The sequence below is a fragment of the Arachis duranensis genome, chromosome 2 (genome assembly GCF_000817695.3).
Source record: "Arachis duranensis cultivar V14167 chromosome 2, aradu.V14167.gnm2.J7QH, whole genome shotgun sequence".
NCBI classification, from domain to species: Eukaryota; Viridiplantae; Streptophyta; class Magnoliopsida; order Fabales; family Fabaceae; genus Arachis; species Arachis duranensis.
This window is the reverse complement of record NC_029773.3, coordinates 1,605,972-1,625,469: the sequence shown is the minus strand read 5'-3', so window position 1 is coordinate 1,625,469 and position 19,498 is coordinate 1,605,972. Positions and strand designations below refer to the sequence as shown.

The following is a 19,498-nucleotide window of genomic DNA, read 5'->3' as shown; positions in this document are numbered from 1 at the left end:
TTTTATTACACATACACTGTAAACACAAAAAAGATGTAACCTAACATTTTCAGATAGGTACACATTTTATTTCTACAATTACAGGTTACAAATATGGTTTCAATACACTATTGGTGCTTTTACAACAGGCTAATAATAAAGAAGGGGAAAATTTTGAATACCATATATTCATAATAAATCAATAATTAAATGAGACTGTAAAGTTTTCTTTACTTGTTTGATATTTTGTATTATCTTACACAAAAGTGCAAGATTGGCCGGAGTAATCACAGGTCACACTCTTCCTTTCCTCTTTTCATCCAACGCCTGTAGAAGAAATAGCAGAAATATTTTGTTAAGAGAGCACAATGAAACAAATTATTAAAAAAAAATTAGAAGACTAAAATATTTGAGAAATACTAGAGAAGAAGTGAAGAATATATGTAATAAGGTTTGGTTGTTAATGAGTACAAATTATACTTTAGAGAAAATCACCGGTTTCAGATTGCATGGTTTGTTAAGAACTTATCTGTATATTAAAACACCTGGCGTCTATGGTGCTTATATTATAGTGGGTATGATAGCTACTGTGACTTAAGAAGTGTTGCTAAAATTAAATTAACGTTTTTTATTATTTAACGTTTTTAATTTAAAAAAAAGTGTTACCGGAATGTAAAAAATGTGATTTTAATTTTAACAACACTTGTGTAGTCACCATAGCCATCATAACTATAGGCACTATAGACGTCACTTTATATATATCTAGTAAATGTTAAAGAAAAATTATGAAAAATAAAGTATGCATAAAAAATTTGACAAACGTTAATTTGTGTTAGTATAATACCGTATGTTGGCCCCAAGATCACTTACTCACGTAAATAACACTATCATATTTTTCATCTCTCAAACTCACCAATACTTATATAAAATAATAGAAAGAAGGACTTCATATAATCATATTTTTTTTATTTCAAGGAACACACATTACAAAACTATCATACCACCTATTTATAGATGTTTATAGGCGGTGATTTTATAATACACTTGTAACTAAAGCACTTTCTAACATAGTAAACTATCGTAAGTGTTAGCTGCAAGAAGTTTGTGGATATATCACTTGGATGCCTTCTTCAATTTGAACTCTAGTTATTTGCTTATTTAGTCATCATTCATGATAATTTCAATGGCGGTGATATATAGTGCAAATTGATTTAATTATCAAACATTGCCTCCCCTAAATCATCCCTTAAATCAAGCTTGCAGAATTAATCATTCCAAGCATCTTCTTTAACTTGTAAAATAACTCGATCTTCAACGGTTTTGTAAATATATCTGCAACTTGGTCTTCAGTGGAACAGTACTCAATCAAAACTTCTTTTTCATTCACCAACTCTCTGATTTTATGAACTCGTATATCAATATGCTTCGATCTTCCATAGAATACTGAATTTTTGCAAAGTGCAATAGCTGACTTGTTATCGCAAAATATTGTTGTTGGAATACTTTGTTTCTCGTTCAATTCCTCAAGAATTCTTCTTAGCCAAACTGCTTGCGTTGCACAACTGCTGCTATATATTCTGCTTCTGTTGTAGAGACCGCTACTACTGGTTGTTTCTTTGACGACCATTAAATTGCACCAGAACCAAGATGAAATACGAACCCTGAAGTACTTTTTCTTATTTCTATATCTCCAATCCAATCACTATCAGTATAACCGACAAGATTCACTTCAGTAGTATTTTCATAATAAATACTATCATTTAGAGTACATTTGATATATCAAAGAATTCTTTTTGCCGCTTGCAAATGGTTGGTACAAGGCTCCTCCATAAATCTGCTAAGCAAATCAACTCCAAACACAATATCTGGTCTAGTCGCAGTCAAGTACCTAGACTTTCAATCAAGCTTTTGTAGTATGTGGGATTTACTGCTCTTCCTTTATCTTCTCTCAGTAACTTGAACTTCTCTTTTCGACTAGAGTAGAAACTGGTTTTGAATATTCCATTTGAAATTTCTTCAAAATATCATTTGCATATTTTCTTTGAGAAATGAAAATTCCATCATCTTTTTGAAGAACTTCGATGCCAAGAAAATAAGACATCAAACCCATATCTGTCATTTCAAAGTGCTTTATCATAGCCTCTCTGAATTCTATAATTATCTTTAAATTGTTGCCAGTAAAGATCAAATCATCAACATAAAGACACACGATATCTCTAGGTTCAACGAACTTGATATAAAGAATATGTTCAAATGGACATCTTTTGAAACCATTCTGAGTGAAATAAGAATCAATCTTGTACCACGCTCTTGGTGCTTGCTTTAATCCGTACAAAGCTTTCTTTAACTTGTAACCTTTATCTTCTTCTCCAGAAACTTCATATCCTGCGAATTGCTCAACATACACTTCTTCTTCTAAAGTGCCATTTAGAAATGCTGATTTAACATCCATCTGATGTATCTTCCACTTATTTTGGGCCGAGAGTGAAATAATCATACGAATATTATCTAATCTAGCAACAGGAGCAAATACTTCAAAGTAGTCGATACCTGACTTTTGTTTGTATCCCTTAGCAACTAACCTTGCTTTGAAACGATCACTTCACCATTGGGTTTGTACTTAGTCTTATAAACCCACTTTACTCCAATCGACTTCTTATCTACTGGTAAATCTGTCAGCTCCCATGTGTCATTCTTTTCAATGACATGAATCTCCTCATCCATTGCTTTCTTCCAATTGTCATTGCTTTCTTCCAATTGTCATTGCTTTCTTCATCCGCTCTCTTTGAGGTCTTCTAGATGATTTTGGTTGTTTGTTTGCGTCCGGTTGTCTTTCTTCATCATCATCACATGTATTTGAAATTACAATCGGCTGCTTTTCTGTCTGTGTCCCAATCCCACATGGCTTTCTCGTCAAACATTACATCTCAGCTGATGATTACTTTCTTTGTTTCTGGATTGTACAACTTGTATGCTTTTGAGTCTGTGCTATAACTGATAAAGATACACTTCTCGCCTTTGTCATCTAACTTCTTCCTTAATTGATCTCGTACGTGGGCATAAGCTATACACCCAAAGACTCTGAAATAATTAATGGAAGGATACTTTCCACTCTAAGCTTCCTCTGTAGTTTTATCTCGAACACTCTTTGTTGGACAGCTGTTTAAAATATGAACTGTTATTGCGACTGCTTCTGCCCAAAATTCTTTAGGCATTTGTTTTGACTTGAGCATGCATCTGACCATATCCATCATGGTTCTATTCTTTCTTTCAGCAACTCCATTTTGTTGAGGAGTATATCTAGTTGTTAGTTGGTGTTGAATTCTGTGTTGCTTGAAGTATTTTGAACACGCAAGATATTCTGTTCCTTTGTCTGTTCTGAGAATTTTAATTTTACAGTCATTTTGTTTTTCGACAAACGTCTTGAATGTCTTAAAGACATCACATGCTTCTGATTTCTGCTTCAGAAAATATACCTATGTATATCTACTAAAATCATCAATAAAAGTGATAAAGTACTTACTACCACCATTACTTAGAACTTCTACAGAACAGGGATCTGAATGCACAATTTCAAGTAATCTTCTAGCTCTCCATGACTTTCCTGTAGGGAATAGATCTCTATGCTTTTTTCCCAGTTGACAAATCTCACAAATATAATTGAAAATATAAACCCGTGGTAGACCCAAAAACAAATCCTTTTCTTGACAGGTAGTTTAGACCAGAAAATTGAAAATGCCCAAGCCGCATGTGCCATAACCAGTTATCATCAAGTATCACAGAACTCATGCAAGAAGAATTAACATGTTGAATTTTTAATGGAAATATTCTGTTTGAAATCATCTTTACTTTATCTATAAACCTTCCATTATTGTCAAACACAGTGCAATATTCACGATAAGTTATCATCTTATATCCCTTCTCAGATAATTGTCACATACTCAGTAAATTGTAATCAAGTTCAGGAGCATAGAAAACATCAGAAATATAACTCAAAGAACCATTCTTCAATCTAATTGGTATGTGCCCTTTTCCTTTAATAGGAATCTTTGTATTATTACCAAACTTTAATAATAGTTTAATTGAATCATCTAGTGAAGAAAATAACTCCTTTCTATCAGACATATGATTACTGCAAGCATTATCCAAGTACCATATATTTTCATCTTCAACACATGAATTACTTATAAAAAATGAAGTCTGAGTACCCGGATTATCATCAGTATTTTGACGCTGATTTTCTGCAACGTGTGCTTGATTGTTATTCACCATTTTGAATCTGCAATCTACTGTTTTATGTCCATACTTTCCACAATAAAAGCAGTTAAAATTAGTTCTTTCTTGATAAAAATTGCTCCGACCTCTTTCTCGGTTGACAGACCTGAAATTCGTTCTACCTTTTCCTTGATTAGATGGTGTAAAATTATTGTAACTTCCTTGGTTGTAATTGACACGACCTCTTCCTCTGAAACTTCCTCTGCCTCTACTTTGAAAATTAAAATCACGACCTTGTCCTTCTTGTGTACGGCTTGATTCTGCAACATTGTTTAAATTCACTCGACTTTTCAAGACTTCCAAAGTTGATTTTTCTAACTTCTACATTATTCTACTGATACTGATGTGGCTTTCCATGGTTCCTTGTAACTCTGCAATCATCATGGTATCCATATCGTGAGACTCTAGTATCGTAGTCACCACATGGTCATACTTTCATCGGCATAGTGTGAAGAATTTTCTCTACCACTTAGTTATCGGGCATATCTTCTCCATAGACTCTCATCTTATTGACAAAATCTTTAACATGAGTAAAATATTGCTTCACAGTTTCTGAGCTAGACATCTCGTACCTTTCATATTCTCTTCTCAAAGACTGTAACTTTGTTTTCTGAACTTTATTTACGCCTTTGTATGACAGCTTCAACGTGTTCCATGCTTCTCTTGCACTTTTGGCATTTGCTATTTTGCCAAACACCGAATAATCTACTCCTTGATGAATTTGAGATAGCACTAATTGACCTCTCCTCTATTGGACAGCATTCGCTCCTTCTTGCAAACCCGGTTCAAAGAAATTTCATAGGTTCTGAGCTTTCAAATGGGTAGACATCAAAGTCCCCCAATAACTATAATCAAGTTTCCCATCTAACTTGGGACCGGACCACACAATATTAAAAGTGTTTGTCATATCGACTCTATAAATAAACAACTATGTGAGAACTCTCTCACACTTCACAAACTCTAAAACACCAGGCGCTGGATTAACCAGCTCTGATACCAAATGTTAGTATAATACTCACACTATATTAGCCTCAAGATCACTCACTAACATAAATAACGCTATCATATTTTTCATCTCTCAAACTCACCAATACTCATATGAAATAATAGAAAGAAGGACTTCACATAATCATATTTTTTCATTTCAAGGAACACACGTTACAAAACTATGATACCACCTATTTATAGATGTTTATAGGTGATGATTTTATAATACAGTTGTAACTAACGCACTTTCTAACATAGTAAACTATCCTAAGTTTTGGCGGCAGGAAGCTTGTGGATATATCACTTGCATGCCTTCTTCAATTTGAACTCTGGTTATTTGCTTATTTAGTCATCATTCATGATTATTCCAATGGCGGTGATATATAGTGCAAATTGATTTAATTATCAAACAATTTGGATTATGGAAGAATAATATAAGCTATTTAATTCCTTATTCATGGACACATACTAACAAGATCATAACATGAAATAGCTAGTTTCTAAAACAGAACACTAACATGAATTCACTATTTGTATGCCAATTTTCTTGCATCACTACACCTACAAGAACATACTTCATTGTTGTTACTGATGTATAAGCAATTCTTAGTGATATAAAGAATACCTTACTCTGGTAGAATCGCATGGTTAATACAATTGTGTCGCGCATTCTACAAGGAAAAGGATCAGTCACACTGTTAATTTAGTAGATTGGAGTAACTTTACCATTTATAATTGTTATGCAGGAAAGTAATGAAACTGCATAAGCAAGGAAATATATATCATTTAGCAGAATAAAATAACAATGATTTAAATGACTCATCCATTTCATGGAAAATAAGAGATCAGATCTCAGAATACATTCACAATACATAAAAATATCTACTATCCATGTATTTTAACAACTGGTAAAATTACACTCGCTACCTTTAAAATTAAGCAATATTACACAACCTTCCCCAATTGATAAAGTACACGGGTGGCAATTGTAATATCAGTTAATCTCAATGTAATTTACCCTAACCAATCTTACAGAAATAACTGGATGCTTTGCTAATATGACTCATCCACACAAATGTGAAACAGACATATAAAAGAGAAGTTTAGGAGTGTGATTCAATATCCTATTGTTACCAATACTAGGAAGAGGAGATAAGAAAAGTAGAAAAAGAGACATTGTAAAGTGAACAATGTGAGTCGAAGTTATTACCGGACGTTGTAAGTGCTTAGAATATGAGAAGATCCATTTGCGCATGTTAACACAAACTCTTTTGTGTGACCATGCGGAACTTTAATCTGCAGGAAATTCATAAAGGGAAGTGTCAAGTGAGTCTTTAAACATGAAACAGCTGAAGAATTTTTCAATTCAGAAGCATAGTTTTGTGGAATGATATAGCACATTCAATATCTGTATATGTACTACTCAAACAATTTCATAAGCATCAAGCAATCATATCAATGCAAATTTGATGAGCTAAAATTCATTTTCAATTCTGAAGATCAGTGAGAACCACTGAGCTTTGGGAGGAACATAGTTCAATTATGATAGCTAATGGGCCCACTTTTATCATTTGTATCAGTTGTGTACTTGTGTATCACCGTAAGTTTGGATGTCATACCGATAAATCCTTTGAGAATTTCTCAGAAACAACCATAGCTTCAGTATCATTAATTATAATTTGGTATCCTGATCGTCTTAAGAACAAGGTTGCTGGTTCGAAATTTTCAGAAGATTCCATCTGTCAGAAATAACCACGAAGATTAGGAAGAGTATTAAGATAAAAGAGCAGAGAATAAATATATTTTAGAACTAGTACATACCAAAAGAGAAACAATGAACGATGCTTCTCCTTTAGGGGGGAGGGGAGGAGGAGGAGAGGTTGGTTGCAACTAAAAGCACACATCTAACAAATATTATACAACACAGAAACATAAACAATAGATACTCTTACTGGTTTAACATGAGACAAGTATAGATCATCTATCCCCAAAAGCTTAACCAATTAGACAAATAATTGATTTCATATGTAACATGCTCTCCCAAACAGAACAGCCTACTTCAGAATATTAAGAAAAATGTATGTGAGACTTGAAACTTTCTTACAATGATACTGACTGTGGCACATATATATACAAAAGCATAAAGATTAGTCAGAAATCACGATAAACGAGACTAATAATTTTCCAGGAGTGCTTAGTTTCCATACAGCTAATACTAGGTCTGCCTAGTTTCTATGTACTCAACGTTTATGTACAGCAAGCCTGTTGAGCTTGAAGCATGAACAATTCAAAAAATTACCTTATATTCTACTAAAACTTTGCTTTTATTCAGAAAAAATGACAGACAAGGACATGAAAACCCTTTCTGAAAAGTGATGGTTTGAGATTCTAAATATTTTTAAAAAATCATACATCGATTTCAATCAAAAAAGCAATTTTAGGTCCAAAAAGCCACATCAAAATGAACTCTTAAACAAGCAACTCTTAAACAAGCAAGAAGCTTACTCCAACTCAAGCAGGAAAAGCTCACTCTGAGTGAAGCAATTTTTTATACAAAGTTGCAACTGTAAGTGTACTAATTAGTTAAATTCCAACCATCATGACATATTATGGTATCAAATAGGGGTGAAAAAACCCAATTAAAACATTCTTGTAGATTCAGTACCAACTAAGCTTACCACATCTGATTTTGCTCTGATCATTAGCAAAAAGCTTCACTAGTTCCCCCTGATAAAGAAAAAATTTGTTGCTGGTCAGCATAAAAAAATAAGAACAAAAAAAAATAGAAAGAGAGAAAGAAAAGAAAAGAAAGAAACAAATTTGCCAAAAAGAGGAATAACACTATTCTTACAACAGCCACATTTGTCACAATTAAATTCAGCTAGTAAATTATGCTCAACATGAGTAGGGAAAAAATTCAAGGGCAACCTAGAAACTTGAATACAAAAGAATTTCATTGCACATCTTTTATGATTTGACTCATTCAATGTTGTTCATTTACCTTTGTGAAAGTATCTAAAGCCCTCATTATGCTGAAATTATCATCACAAATATCAAGATTTATTACAGCATGCCAAATATGTTATTAGAAGGGAGAAGTTTCATAAAGCTGAGATATAAATTTGGCATTCATCACTATTAGGAGACATATTGTATAATGGTTTAAAGGACATTATAAATGGAAAAACTTAAAAGCATAGCAAAATATTACTACATGCCTTTTGATGTAATTTTTGTTTATCCGTTTGTGTAATATCCTTGATAATAATATTTTTATATTTTACCTTTTATCCAATATCAATGTGAGTGTGTGTGAGCGCGTTAAGACATCTACCCAAGTAGCATAGTTGTTAATCAAGCTCAACTTTTTAGTTTTTACAAACATTGTAACATGGTTCCACAGTAATGCATACAACATTCCAAGGATTTCTAGCAACAAGAAACCTCCATAACTTAGTTAACTCCCTGGATGGTGTCTCTTCTTTTTTATGAGGAAAGGGAATGCTCCAAAGTAAGAGCTAGAACTTAGCAAATCAGTTAAGCGAGCATGCTTTAAATATCCACTCGATATAGGCTAAAAAGCACATTTGATTGGCTTAAGTCGACTAAAAATAATTTTGAAAGAAATGCTAAAGCCCTATCCTATGATATTGAAGAAGGATCTTTATGGCACTTCAGAAGGTTGGGGGATCTTTGAGCTAGGTTTGACACCACTGTACAGCAAGAAGATTATGTTTTTTCACTCTCATCAATAGGAATAACTTCTTATTGGTCGTCAGTTTTTCAGAACTCAGGAGCTCAATGCAGTGGATAAGGGTTATACAAATGTATAGCAGGAGTAACTGCCAAACCAACCACCTAGATAGGAGGGCATGCTCCATCAGTTCACATGCCAGATAGATCAATATTCAATGTGCCACTAGGTTATTTTAGAATATCCACAACTACATCTCAATGTTCTTCCATCAGCAAGGAACAGAATTCACCAACAGAAATACCATCGAGAATGTCTCATCTTACTATGTAGGACAAATATAAGGTTTTCAGAACAAAAATGAAATCCCTTTAAAACTTCCATTTCTAATTCTTTCAGTTTTACCAAACATAATCCAAAATAAAATAGCAAGTTCTGTGCAAGTATAGCATTCATGAAGAATATAATTTATTAGTTTCAAACCTGGCGGCCTCTATCATCCATTGGAATGCACTCAACAGCTATCAGTTTATCAACATCATCAGCTGTAACTATATATTCTGGATTAGTGGCTCCTGCACCAACAGTAACACACAGGAAAAACAAGTCATGTTGAAGTTCTATCAGGTCATAATATTACAAACAGGAAAAGCTCAGAAGTAGAAGATAAATCCACCTTCAATGTAATGCCTAGTGCCATCCTGGAGATGCCTAACCCACTGATATGAAGCCAAGAGTTACAGTGTTAAAAAATATGAAATACAAGAAGTATGAAAAATATGCTAAATTCTGTAATAGTGAGAGAAATTTTCACCTGAAACATACAAAGAGTAGTTCCACGGACTGGATATCCACATCCAAGAAGTTTTTCTCCAGGTACAGCATCGCCAATAATTTGAAAATTCTCAATTCCAGGACCATCTTGAGGGGGGGAAAAGGCAATTTATCGGTAATCAATGTTACGTACCACATACATGGTTTAGGGGGAAAGAAATGAAAATAAGGGATTTTTGGAATGCCAAGCTAGTAGAGTAGTGATCTCTCTCTCTCTCTCTCTCTCTCTCTCTCTCTCTCTCTCTCTCTCTCTCACTCACTCACTCACTCACAAATGCTACTTGTATCTTCCTTTTCTGCATATTTCTTACATTCCATAAAGGCAAGAATGATATCTCAACGATATCATTGAGCCCCCCTGTTTCTATTCGATCTTCTTCTATTCTAATCTATCCTTCTGCTCTATTCGCTGTATTATATGTTTAGTTTAGCTGTGATGGTACCAGGATCTTACAAAATATGATGCCTATTCTATCTTTTATAGCTGAAAACATAAATTACCTTCAGAAACAGAGGAAGCAGTTTCTTCATGGTCAGGTGTAGGTTGAGAAAACTTGCCATTGATAAGTGCAACTTCTCGGGATCTTTCTCCGATTCTATCCATTGGAGGTGAAGTATATGGAAAAGGAGATACCTCCCTGCATAAATTGCTTTATACTCTCATTGAAAAGTAGATACTTACAAAACAAAATATGTCCAATAAGCATTCCTAAGTAGCTTGCCTGATAACAAAACTTGCGATTTGTAAACAAATAGGAAACATACCAAGTGAGAGAAGTTATCATGTTAGTGAAGGTGTGAAAGGAACAAATCTTGCCTATTGGATCATGATTACAGTTAGAATGTTGTGTGACCTAGATAGTCATGTGACCTATAGATAACTTCTAAACTTTGACATGCTATGTGAGCTTAAATGGACAAGATTGGTCCAACTCAATTTCTATGTTTGAATGTGCATTTGCATGTATCAAAAGTGTGCATGTGATGCAAGCCAGGAAATAGAACAGTAAAGAAGATTTCCAATCACACCAAAGGCATCTCGGGAGATTTGATTTTGGAGGGGAAGGGAATGAAGGGACAGGTTTGAAGTGTAAAATGGGCTCACCCAAAGAAATTCAGCAGCAGTAGTAGGGTTTGAAGTGTAAAATGGACTTACCAAAAGAAAACCAGGGATTTCATTAGCCATTTGTGTCTTTTCCCTTTTAAACCAGGGCAAGGTATTATTATTATTTGGAGGGAAAGGGAACGAAGGGAAGGGTATGAAGTGTAAAATGGACTTACCAAAAGAAAACCAGGACAAGTATTATTATTATTATTATTATTATTATTATTATATTGTTAAGTATCTAAGGAAAGTGGAAAACCACACTTTAAAAATGGAAAACCACTCTCCTTATATACAACATCAAGCATCCCATACTACCTGATGTGGGACTTTTGAGCACCCCATAATACCCAAGACCCTAACAATATACCGCCCCTGGAGAGCCGACGTCCACGGCACGGTAGCCACTTTGCTACTATCAGTATTTGGTATTCACCTTAATCCAGCCTATAGATATCCCTTTTCATGGTGCCAACAACCTAACTCTGATACCATTGTTAAGTATCTAAGGAAAGTGGGAAACTACACCTTAAAAGCTAGCTGATAAGGGAGAAGAACCACTCTCCTTGTGTACAACATCAAGTATCCCATACTACCCGATGTGGGACTTTTGAGCACCCCATAATACCCAAGTCCCTACCATATATAAAAATAAGATAGTTAGATAATAAAAGAAACAGTGGAAAGTACAAGAAAGAGAACAAGACATCCTCACAAGACAAAACCTAGGAAGCTGAATCATGAAACCAAGCATGCTAATTCTATACATATCTGGACAAAGTAACACGTCTTCAAAATAAATAAAGAAGTGCCCTTATGTAGTCAAGGATCATAGAAGTACTTGTAAAGATTCTACCATTCAATTCTAGCTATATGGAGAAGAGAACCACAATAGAGTGCTACATGATCGAATTAACACACAGAAATTGCCAGACATTGTTCCAACTAACAAAGGGATATTGACAAATTGCAAGACAGAAGTGAATGAGAAACACCAACCTAGAAACCATGGGATTCTCCTGATAGTTGAACCTATTTAAAGGCAAGTTTGCATCACCATTAGGAACTGGTTGCATATATCCCGGCACTTTGCCAACTGGTTGAGCACTTTGTTCATTCCCAAAAGAATTTCGCTGGGTGTTGTTACGCTGAATCAGAAACGTAAAGCCAAAATGTAAGTAACGCAAAAGAAACAAGCAATGATGATAAACACAGAAAAACAGAGGACTTGGTAGTCAGGAAAAATACATGCTAGTAATACCATGACTTTATGATGAATATGACTGGTCAGGTTTCCAGCAAATGGACTTTCCACAACAGGATTGCTATTATCAGCATGGTTTTCAATCACTGAATTTAACTCCCCAATTCTATCCTGTCAAAAGAAAATGGTGATCTTTTTTTTTTTTAACTTAAAATCACTCCAACAAAGATGTATCAAATAGACAATAGAGATTGCACATGGAAACAAAGCACAAAACATATCACCATAAAGAGCCAAAATATAAATAAAGGGTCAGTAAGAAATTATTGAGTATACGTATAATGACCAAAAGCATAGAAACAGAAAATTTAATCGCAGAATAAACTACTTACAAACAACATAGATGCATAATGACAAAGCATCACTGCCTGTAATCTACTAAGCTAAAGAATGATAGAACATTGATCCTGATTCCTAATCCTATACATCAGGCTCTACGTTGAACCTAAGCTACAATCTAAGTAGGTTGTGTGGAAAATTAGCCGAGTGAAGCCATGGTTGGGAAGAACTGGGACATTGTATCTATTGCAACTATCTCAGGTAATATGACCCTGAAGTGTAGGGCACTAGGGCCTGTTGTAGTTCACCACTTCTATATCTTTGTCAGCAGATCATATCCAGGTTTATGACAGATCTGAAACACAACTGTACCTCTATAATTCAAGCTTCCTCCATAGAAACCATATGTGTTAGAAACTTAAGTGGAACTTCAGACATGTCACTATTGAAAAATGAATTGTCAGTAACATGATTCTCTACAAAACATTCTACACCACAAGGTTACAACCCAACCAGCTTCTCTGCAAGGTGTAGTATTAGAAGCAATTGCCGCATGACATTACCAATTTTAGACCATTACCAATTTTAGACCTAACTAACTAACACTAACTGAACCAGCATTCCTAATGAGTTCTGACTTCTGATTATATAAGAAGAACGATAAGTATTATGTAGTCCTTTCATCCTATGATTTCATAGCAAAATATTAATATTGCAGCTGACTTTGTTAGTCTACTCAAATAATTTGTTTATAATGACCATGTGGACTTGTAACTTTTATCACTGGCAAAGGTTTCATAAGAAAGATGTGGCAATAATTGGTTGAAAATTATAATGCTCTCTTAGACATGCATAAGAAGTGCAGGAGCTTACATGTGAACTCCGAATCCTCCATTGTAATTGATCATGTAAATTCTGGACAAGGACAAATACACAAGAACAATTTACATAACGGATAGAACAAGGTACAAAAAGCATCACATTATTTACTATGAGATGACGCAAATTAACATAATAAGAAACCATATCAAGAAATAGATATATCCTTTTATCTGCTCCAAAAGGAATAATAATTAGTTCAACAATATTGTAATTAAATCAATTGGTAGAATAAACAAGAGGTTTGGTCTTTAGAAAGTTCAAGGGAGGGAACAATCAAATAATCTGAGATACATTACAGAGAAAATCAGACCTATATTTGTTTATCTGTAATTTGTCACCTCTATTGATGTTAATTTCTCCATAAATCAATGTTGCAGGATCATTCAAGCTACTAGACATGCCCTTTAGTTTATTGTAAGTTACACAAATATTGTCATTGATGGGTCACTCCAAAAAGTGATCAGTAACATCAGAGAAGTACTTATAGCAAGAATCAGATGTTTAACCTATAATTATCCAGAATTATATTTTTCATACCCTGATGCTGTTAGATATTGCAGCAGCATTCGTAACACGAGGCCATAGACCATATTCTGCCAGCAACCCCAGCATGGACGACATGAAGACATATCTCTCATCCTCCACAGCCTACATTAATGATGCATATCAGTATTGGCAACTGGAAGTACGTAAGTAACAAAAAGAGGATTCTGGTGAAGAAGTACGGAAAAGAAATGTACACAACATATAGCTTATTTTGTAAATGACATGTCCATCACCAGTAACTTCAATCTAGTTTATTTTCTAGAAAAGGAACTAATTCAAGGCATATCAATCTTGAATCATCTCATGAGGTCATGAACCAGCTCTCCTAAAATCTTAAGCTGATAGATAAAAACACATGAATGGTTATATATATCTAACACTCTCTCACAAGAGCCCTTTTTGGGGGAATTGAAGCATGAATTATGCACAAGTCCATTGTTGCCTTGTGCTGATATTCTATCTTTGTTTAGAAGAATGAAGGTAACAACAATTAAAAACTAGACTTTTTTATCATAGAAGTTCTAATACTTATGTCGTGAATCATCTACCTAAAACCTTAAGCTGTTAGATAGATGCACATAAATTGTTACATATCTAGTAGGAGGAAAATTCAATGAGCCAACTGCTACTTACCCTACATTTTATGGCAACAAATTTTAGCTATGATGTCATGGATATAATACATGTCATCATATGATACTTAAAGACATGTTTTTTTTACCATTTTAGGTGTGTAATTAAACTCATTTCTGACATTTGTTGGTTCTTCTGAATCTTTTGGCAAAAACCAATTTCTTTTCAAAATAAAGGGAGCAATACATGTAAACCGTATATAAAAATAATAGTAACTCGTAATTCTGCAAAATGCAACAAACATGGCTCTTTATTTTAATATTAAGATCTTATTAAAGAAAGTAACAATACAAATTAAGATGATAAAACATCATCATAAGAGACACAGGAGAAAATAACTAGAACTGAAGAGAATATCATGCACAGGGCATGTCAATCTCTCTGCACATCCTAAAAAATAAATAAATAAATAAATAAATAAAATAATAGGAAAAAAACTAATAGGGATATAAGCAGAACAAAAAAGACAAGCAAATGAAAATTAATCCTATGGCAAAACTTGAAATGAAAAATATAATCTTATCATGTTATGAAAGACTGAAAAAAAGTGGCTTTTATATAGACATCTAGTTACTATTTGCCTAGTAATTACCTGCCTAAATTAGACCAAAATTACAAGTAACAAATCTATCCTAATAAAATAGAATATTTGTGCAAAAATAGGCTACAGTCTACAACGTCCCAATTCATCCCCAGCTTGGAAGCAAGTCCTTAGAACTGTTTAGTGAATACTAAATAGGCCTTTAGTCAACAACAAATTTGCCAACTAGTACCTTGAAGGAGCACATGCTGAGAGTCTGAGACTATCAGTCCACTGTCCAACTTTGCTTGAACTCTTTACATCAGGAAATATAATGCATTGTTACAAGTTCGTGATGGCAGCCTTCCAAACTGACTCTATTATCGAAGCAAGGCAGCAACTAGAGTTTAGTGGCACTCTAATATTACTTTTAGATCAAGACTATACTCTAAGAAAATGCATGAAAAGCCACTTTGATTCTAGACATATTATGTTTCAATACAAGGTTAAGGAGCCAATGCTTCATCCATCCTTCAAGCCTAAACAACTTCTACTTATGTGAGGTATACCACATATAAGAACCATTCCCAACCCAAGCAAAATGTGAACTTCTAATTTTAAGTTAAGCAATCATTATTTCAGGCATTCAATAAGCCCAACAACACATGAAGTCAGTATTTTGTATTAACAACTTCTGGAGAGGCAGCAGCTATGTATGAGCGTGAGAATCCATCAACCCAGTTAAATAGTTTCCAGTAAGTAGCAGAACAAGAAAATTACAAATACAAGAAATAGAAAGCCTAAGATCATTATGAAACTATACTTACTTTTAAATCATGTGAAAGTTTTAAATTTTCTTCAAGATCGCTTTTTCTTTTGGCCAACTCATTAGATGCAGCTGTGATGGCTTCATTTTGCTTGTCATCGACTGCCTAATAAACAAAAAATATGTGAATTTTGGAATTGTAGTTCAACAAACTGCTGAAAGATAACCATAAATAACAAAGACATCAACTAACCATTCTTAGTTCAGAGAATTGCCTCTCTAGTTTGCATTTCTCATTCAACAGCTGCAGCTCCTGCATCCAAATAAATTCATTTAATTTCTTGGAGTTAAAAAAATTTAGATACATCTTTCGTACCTGTGTATATTCCATACCTTCATACAGGCAACAGCAACTTGTTCCCTAAGGGAGAGGATCTCCTCCTCCTGAGCCCTAGCTCGGGCACGAAGTTCCTGCAAAAGAAGAGTTAAGTGTAGTAAAATATTGTGTAACATCTTCTAGCAAACTTTTCAAACAGAGTATCAGAGACAATAATATATATCACATTTTGTTACCATAATGTCAAGGTCCTGCACATGATTGAGTGCATCATTGCTTTTGAAATTTCTCTGAGCCAACACTGTTTCAAAATTGTGCCTATAATGCATGCACCAACAAAATTATAACATCTTAACTGGAATATATAGTATGTTTCAACATACAAATAAAAATACCACATGCATCCAAAGAAAGAAAAAACATATCTGAGCCAGAATTTCCTCACAAAGACACATTACCATCACATAATGAAAAGAGAACTTTTTTGTTTAGAAAAGAAGAGAAAACTTTTGACATGTAAAAAAGTAGAAAAACTAAATTGGGATAAAATATCCCCTCAAATATAGAAGGGAAAAGCTATGATATATTGGGCTAAACCATGTAATAATGCATCTCAATCCCTTTGAATATCAGTTAGAGGAACACCGTTGAATATGTGCAGCATCAAAGGGATGCCAAATAAGTAATGTTATCTCCCAAAAAAATGTCAAAAAAAAATTTCGCTTCCTTACATGAACGAAAACCTCTAAAATTAAGGGGTGGAAATTTATATTAGTGTAGCCTAAGGAGGACCCTTATCCTCCAAATTATTGTGATTATCTTCTCCTCTCATTTCTTCAATCACAATTAAAGAAAAGGGATACTTACTCAATTTGCAAGGTTATTGATAGACCGCTGAAGACTGAATTCATAATTAAATGACTGAAGGCAAAAGTTTTGTTGATTTGCGGTGGGATTGGAATTTTAATGTGATTGTTCTTCTAAACCTTTTTGATAGGACGCTTTAGCACCGTTTAATCCATATAGCTGAACCCACCGAGTGGGACAATGACAAGACTTAGTTTCTGTCATTTTCTTCTAAAACTTTATAAATGTAAAAACTAATATATGAGAAGTTATAATTAATTTATAGTACCTACAAAAATAAAATATGAATTCATAATCATAATCTCCTCTTGTTAAAATCATCAGCATAAAGGAGAAAGACAACGAATTCAAAATTTACATTTCTTTCTTTAATATGCTTCATGTATTCACTTCGTAAAGAGTAAAATCAGTTTGAAAGGACAATCTCTCTCTTTTTTGTTTTCTTTTTTCTTTTTCTTTTCGTGGTGGGGAATGTTCATAGAGAAAACGATAAAGAGAAATTTACAAGATACTGGAACAAGACATTACAAGAACACAAACTAGTTACAGAAAACCCTCCAAAACAGCAGGTACACAAGCAAAAAGGTGACACAATGTTCTATGTATTACCTGCTGAGAACCTCCGACCCTTGACCCTGAACCCCGTCACTCTTAAGCCCTTCTGCAGAACCTTTAATGGAAGACATGGATTGGCCTGCTCAAGGTCCTCTTCAAAAATAACCTAAACCAAATCATAGCTATTCTTTCAATTATTACCAACAAAGAATCAATGCATTCTGCCTCACTTAGTGCCCTTATATTTCAGGTCCAAATCAAGGTTTCTGTATAATCAATTTCTTACAATAATTTGCATTTAAGTAATTTAACAACCAAATGTATCAATAAATCTCTTTCTACTAGCAAACTTCAATGCAGTCAAATGGCAACACAGTTAACTGAAAAACGATCACAAAAGCAGCATATACACAATAAATACTCTCACACACAAAACCTCAAATTTCCAATTTCAATTTGATTTCACCTCACTAAAAATTTGACACAAATAAATAAATAAACGCAGAAACATGTCAAGCTCAATAATGATGAATGCACCACCAATTCACAAAATAAAAAAATCAGTATCGCAAGATCACGAACTGCAAAATGCTAAATCTTTTTCCCTATACGACAGAACGTATCAGCTAAATTAAAGTATCCAATTAAGCGATAACAGAGAAAAAATAATAAAATACATATATCAAAACATCAAAAAAAAGGAAAAAGAAAAAGGAATAATCCAAACGAAGGAGAATCAGAATCGGAATCAGAAGCGAGAACTCACCTAAAGCAAGGATAAGTATAATTGGACCTCGGAAAATGAGATTCTGATGAGAGGATGCCAAAAACGCAATATTGCTGCCACATACAGAGAGAGAGAGATGAAGAGAGAAAAAGGGAGTGTGTTGTGTTATGTAACCCAAAATTCTACAAGCTTCAAATTGTTTCTTCTTTTTTAAATAAAAGGTAAGCTATTATTGTATTGGAAAGTTATCAAGTGTACCCGGAAATATCAGTGTTCTAATGTTTTCCGTTGATTTTAATTTATATTATATATATATTTTTTATAATTTATATTAACAGCTAAAAATTGGAATATTGGTATTTTTAGTATATTTAAAATTTTTTATAATATTATTAAAATGATATTCTCTTAAAATTATTTTAAATGATACAATGAAAATGGACAGATAAATTTTTTAAAAAATTAAAATATGATAAAAAAATAAATTTAATTATATTGTTGATTCTTATAATTTTATTAAATTTATAATTAGATTTTTATATTTTTTTAGTTGAATTTTCACATTATTTTTAATTTTATAATTAGGTCATTTTTATGTCAAAAATATTAAAATTAATAAAATATTTTTCTGAAAAAACATATACTCAAAAAGTCAAAGGTCTAGTAATTGGATTTTTAATTGTGAATACTTTTAATTTACAAAAAAATATTCAATTAATTATAATATTTTTTACTTTGGAAATGATCACATTATAAAGTTAAAAACAACGTATGAATTTAACTAAAAAGAAAAAAAAAAGTATAACAACTTAACTGCAAATTTGGTAAAATTATAAAGATCGATAAAGTAATTAAATAAAAAAATAAAAAATAATTTTATAAATGACGAATATTTTTTGTATTTAACAAGTAATTTGTGTATTTAAATTTTTAAAAATATAAATTAAAAGGTCTGATCTTAATATTTTAACTTTTTAATTTTTTTAAATTGGACAATCCAATTTTTATTTTTAAAATATTTAATTTCTAAAAATATAAATCAAATTGTTCGATTTTGATATTATAAATTTTTTTTTTCATAATAAATCGGACTCACCAATTTGAAAAAATAACTATAAAGGTGTGATATATTTTTTTCATCATACTTATACATTACACATATGTCTCATCTATTTCAAAATTAAAAAGTGTTATTATCGCATCCAAATTAAAAGACCCTTTTTAGGGGAAAAGATTAAAAAAAAGTTC

At 33.0% G+C, this 19,498-nt stretch overlaps 1 protein-coding gene across 1 annotated transcript; it reads right to left on the bottom strand.

Moving 5' to 3' along the window:
- Nucleotides 1-18,433, bottom strand: LOC107472825 (uncharacterized). Its single transcript, XM_052257202.1, has 21 exons — nt 18,290-18,433; nt 17,578-17,689; nt 16,338-16,419; nt 16,158-16,235; nt 16,018-16,077; nt 15,826-15,930; nt 13,837-13,947; nt 13,291-13,332; nt 12,136-12,249; nt 11,874-12,022; nt 10,271-10,407; nt 9,750-9,856; nt 9,612-9,654; nt 9,419-9,510; nt 7,907-7,968; nt 7,497-7,503; nt 7,063-7,131; nt 6,861-6,980; nt 6,452-6,537; nt 5,867-5,912; nt 1-306 (listed from the first exon to the last, which is right to left on the bottom strand). The coding sequence occupies exons 2-21, from the start codon at nt 17,652-17,654 to the stop codon at nt 274-276; spliced, it is 1,620 nt and encodes a 539-aa protein (XP_052113162.1). The 5' UTR covers nt 17,655-17,689; nt 18,290-18,433; the 3' UTR covers nt 1-273.
- Nucleotides 18,434-19,498: the final 1,065 nt, after the last annotated feature.

Bases quoted from the DNA above. Each gene is read 5' to 3' on its own strand.
- LOC107472825 (XM_052257202.1), bottom strand. From the start codon at position 17,654: ATGTCTTCCATTAAAGGTTCTGCAGAAGGGCTTAAGAGTGACGGGGTT. The intron at 9,511-9,611 runs GTGGATTTATCT...CTGTTGGTGCAG, and splicing joins CACTAGGCATTACATTGAAG to GAGCCACTAATCCAGAATAT. The intron at 5,913-6,451 runs GTAATAACTTCG...TTTTCCTTGTAG, and splicing joins CTAAGCACTTACAACGTCCG to AATGCGCGACACAATTGTAT.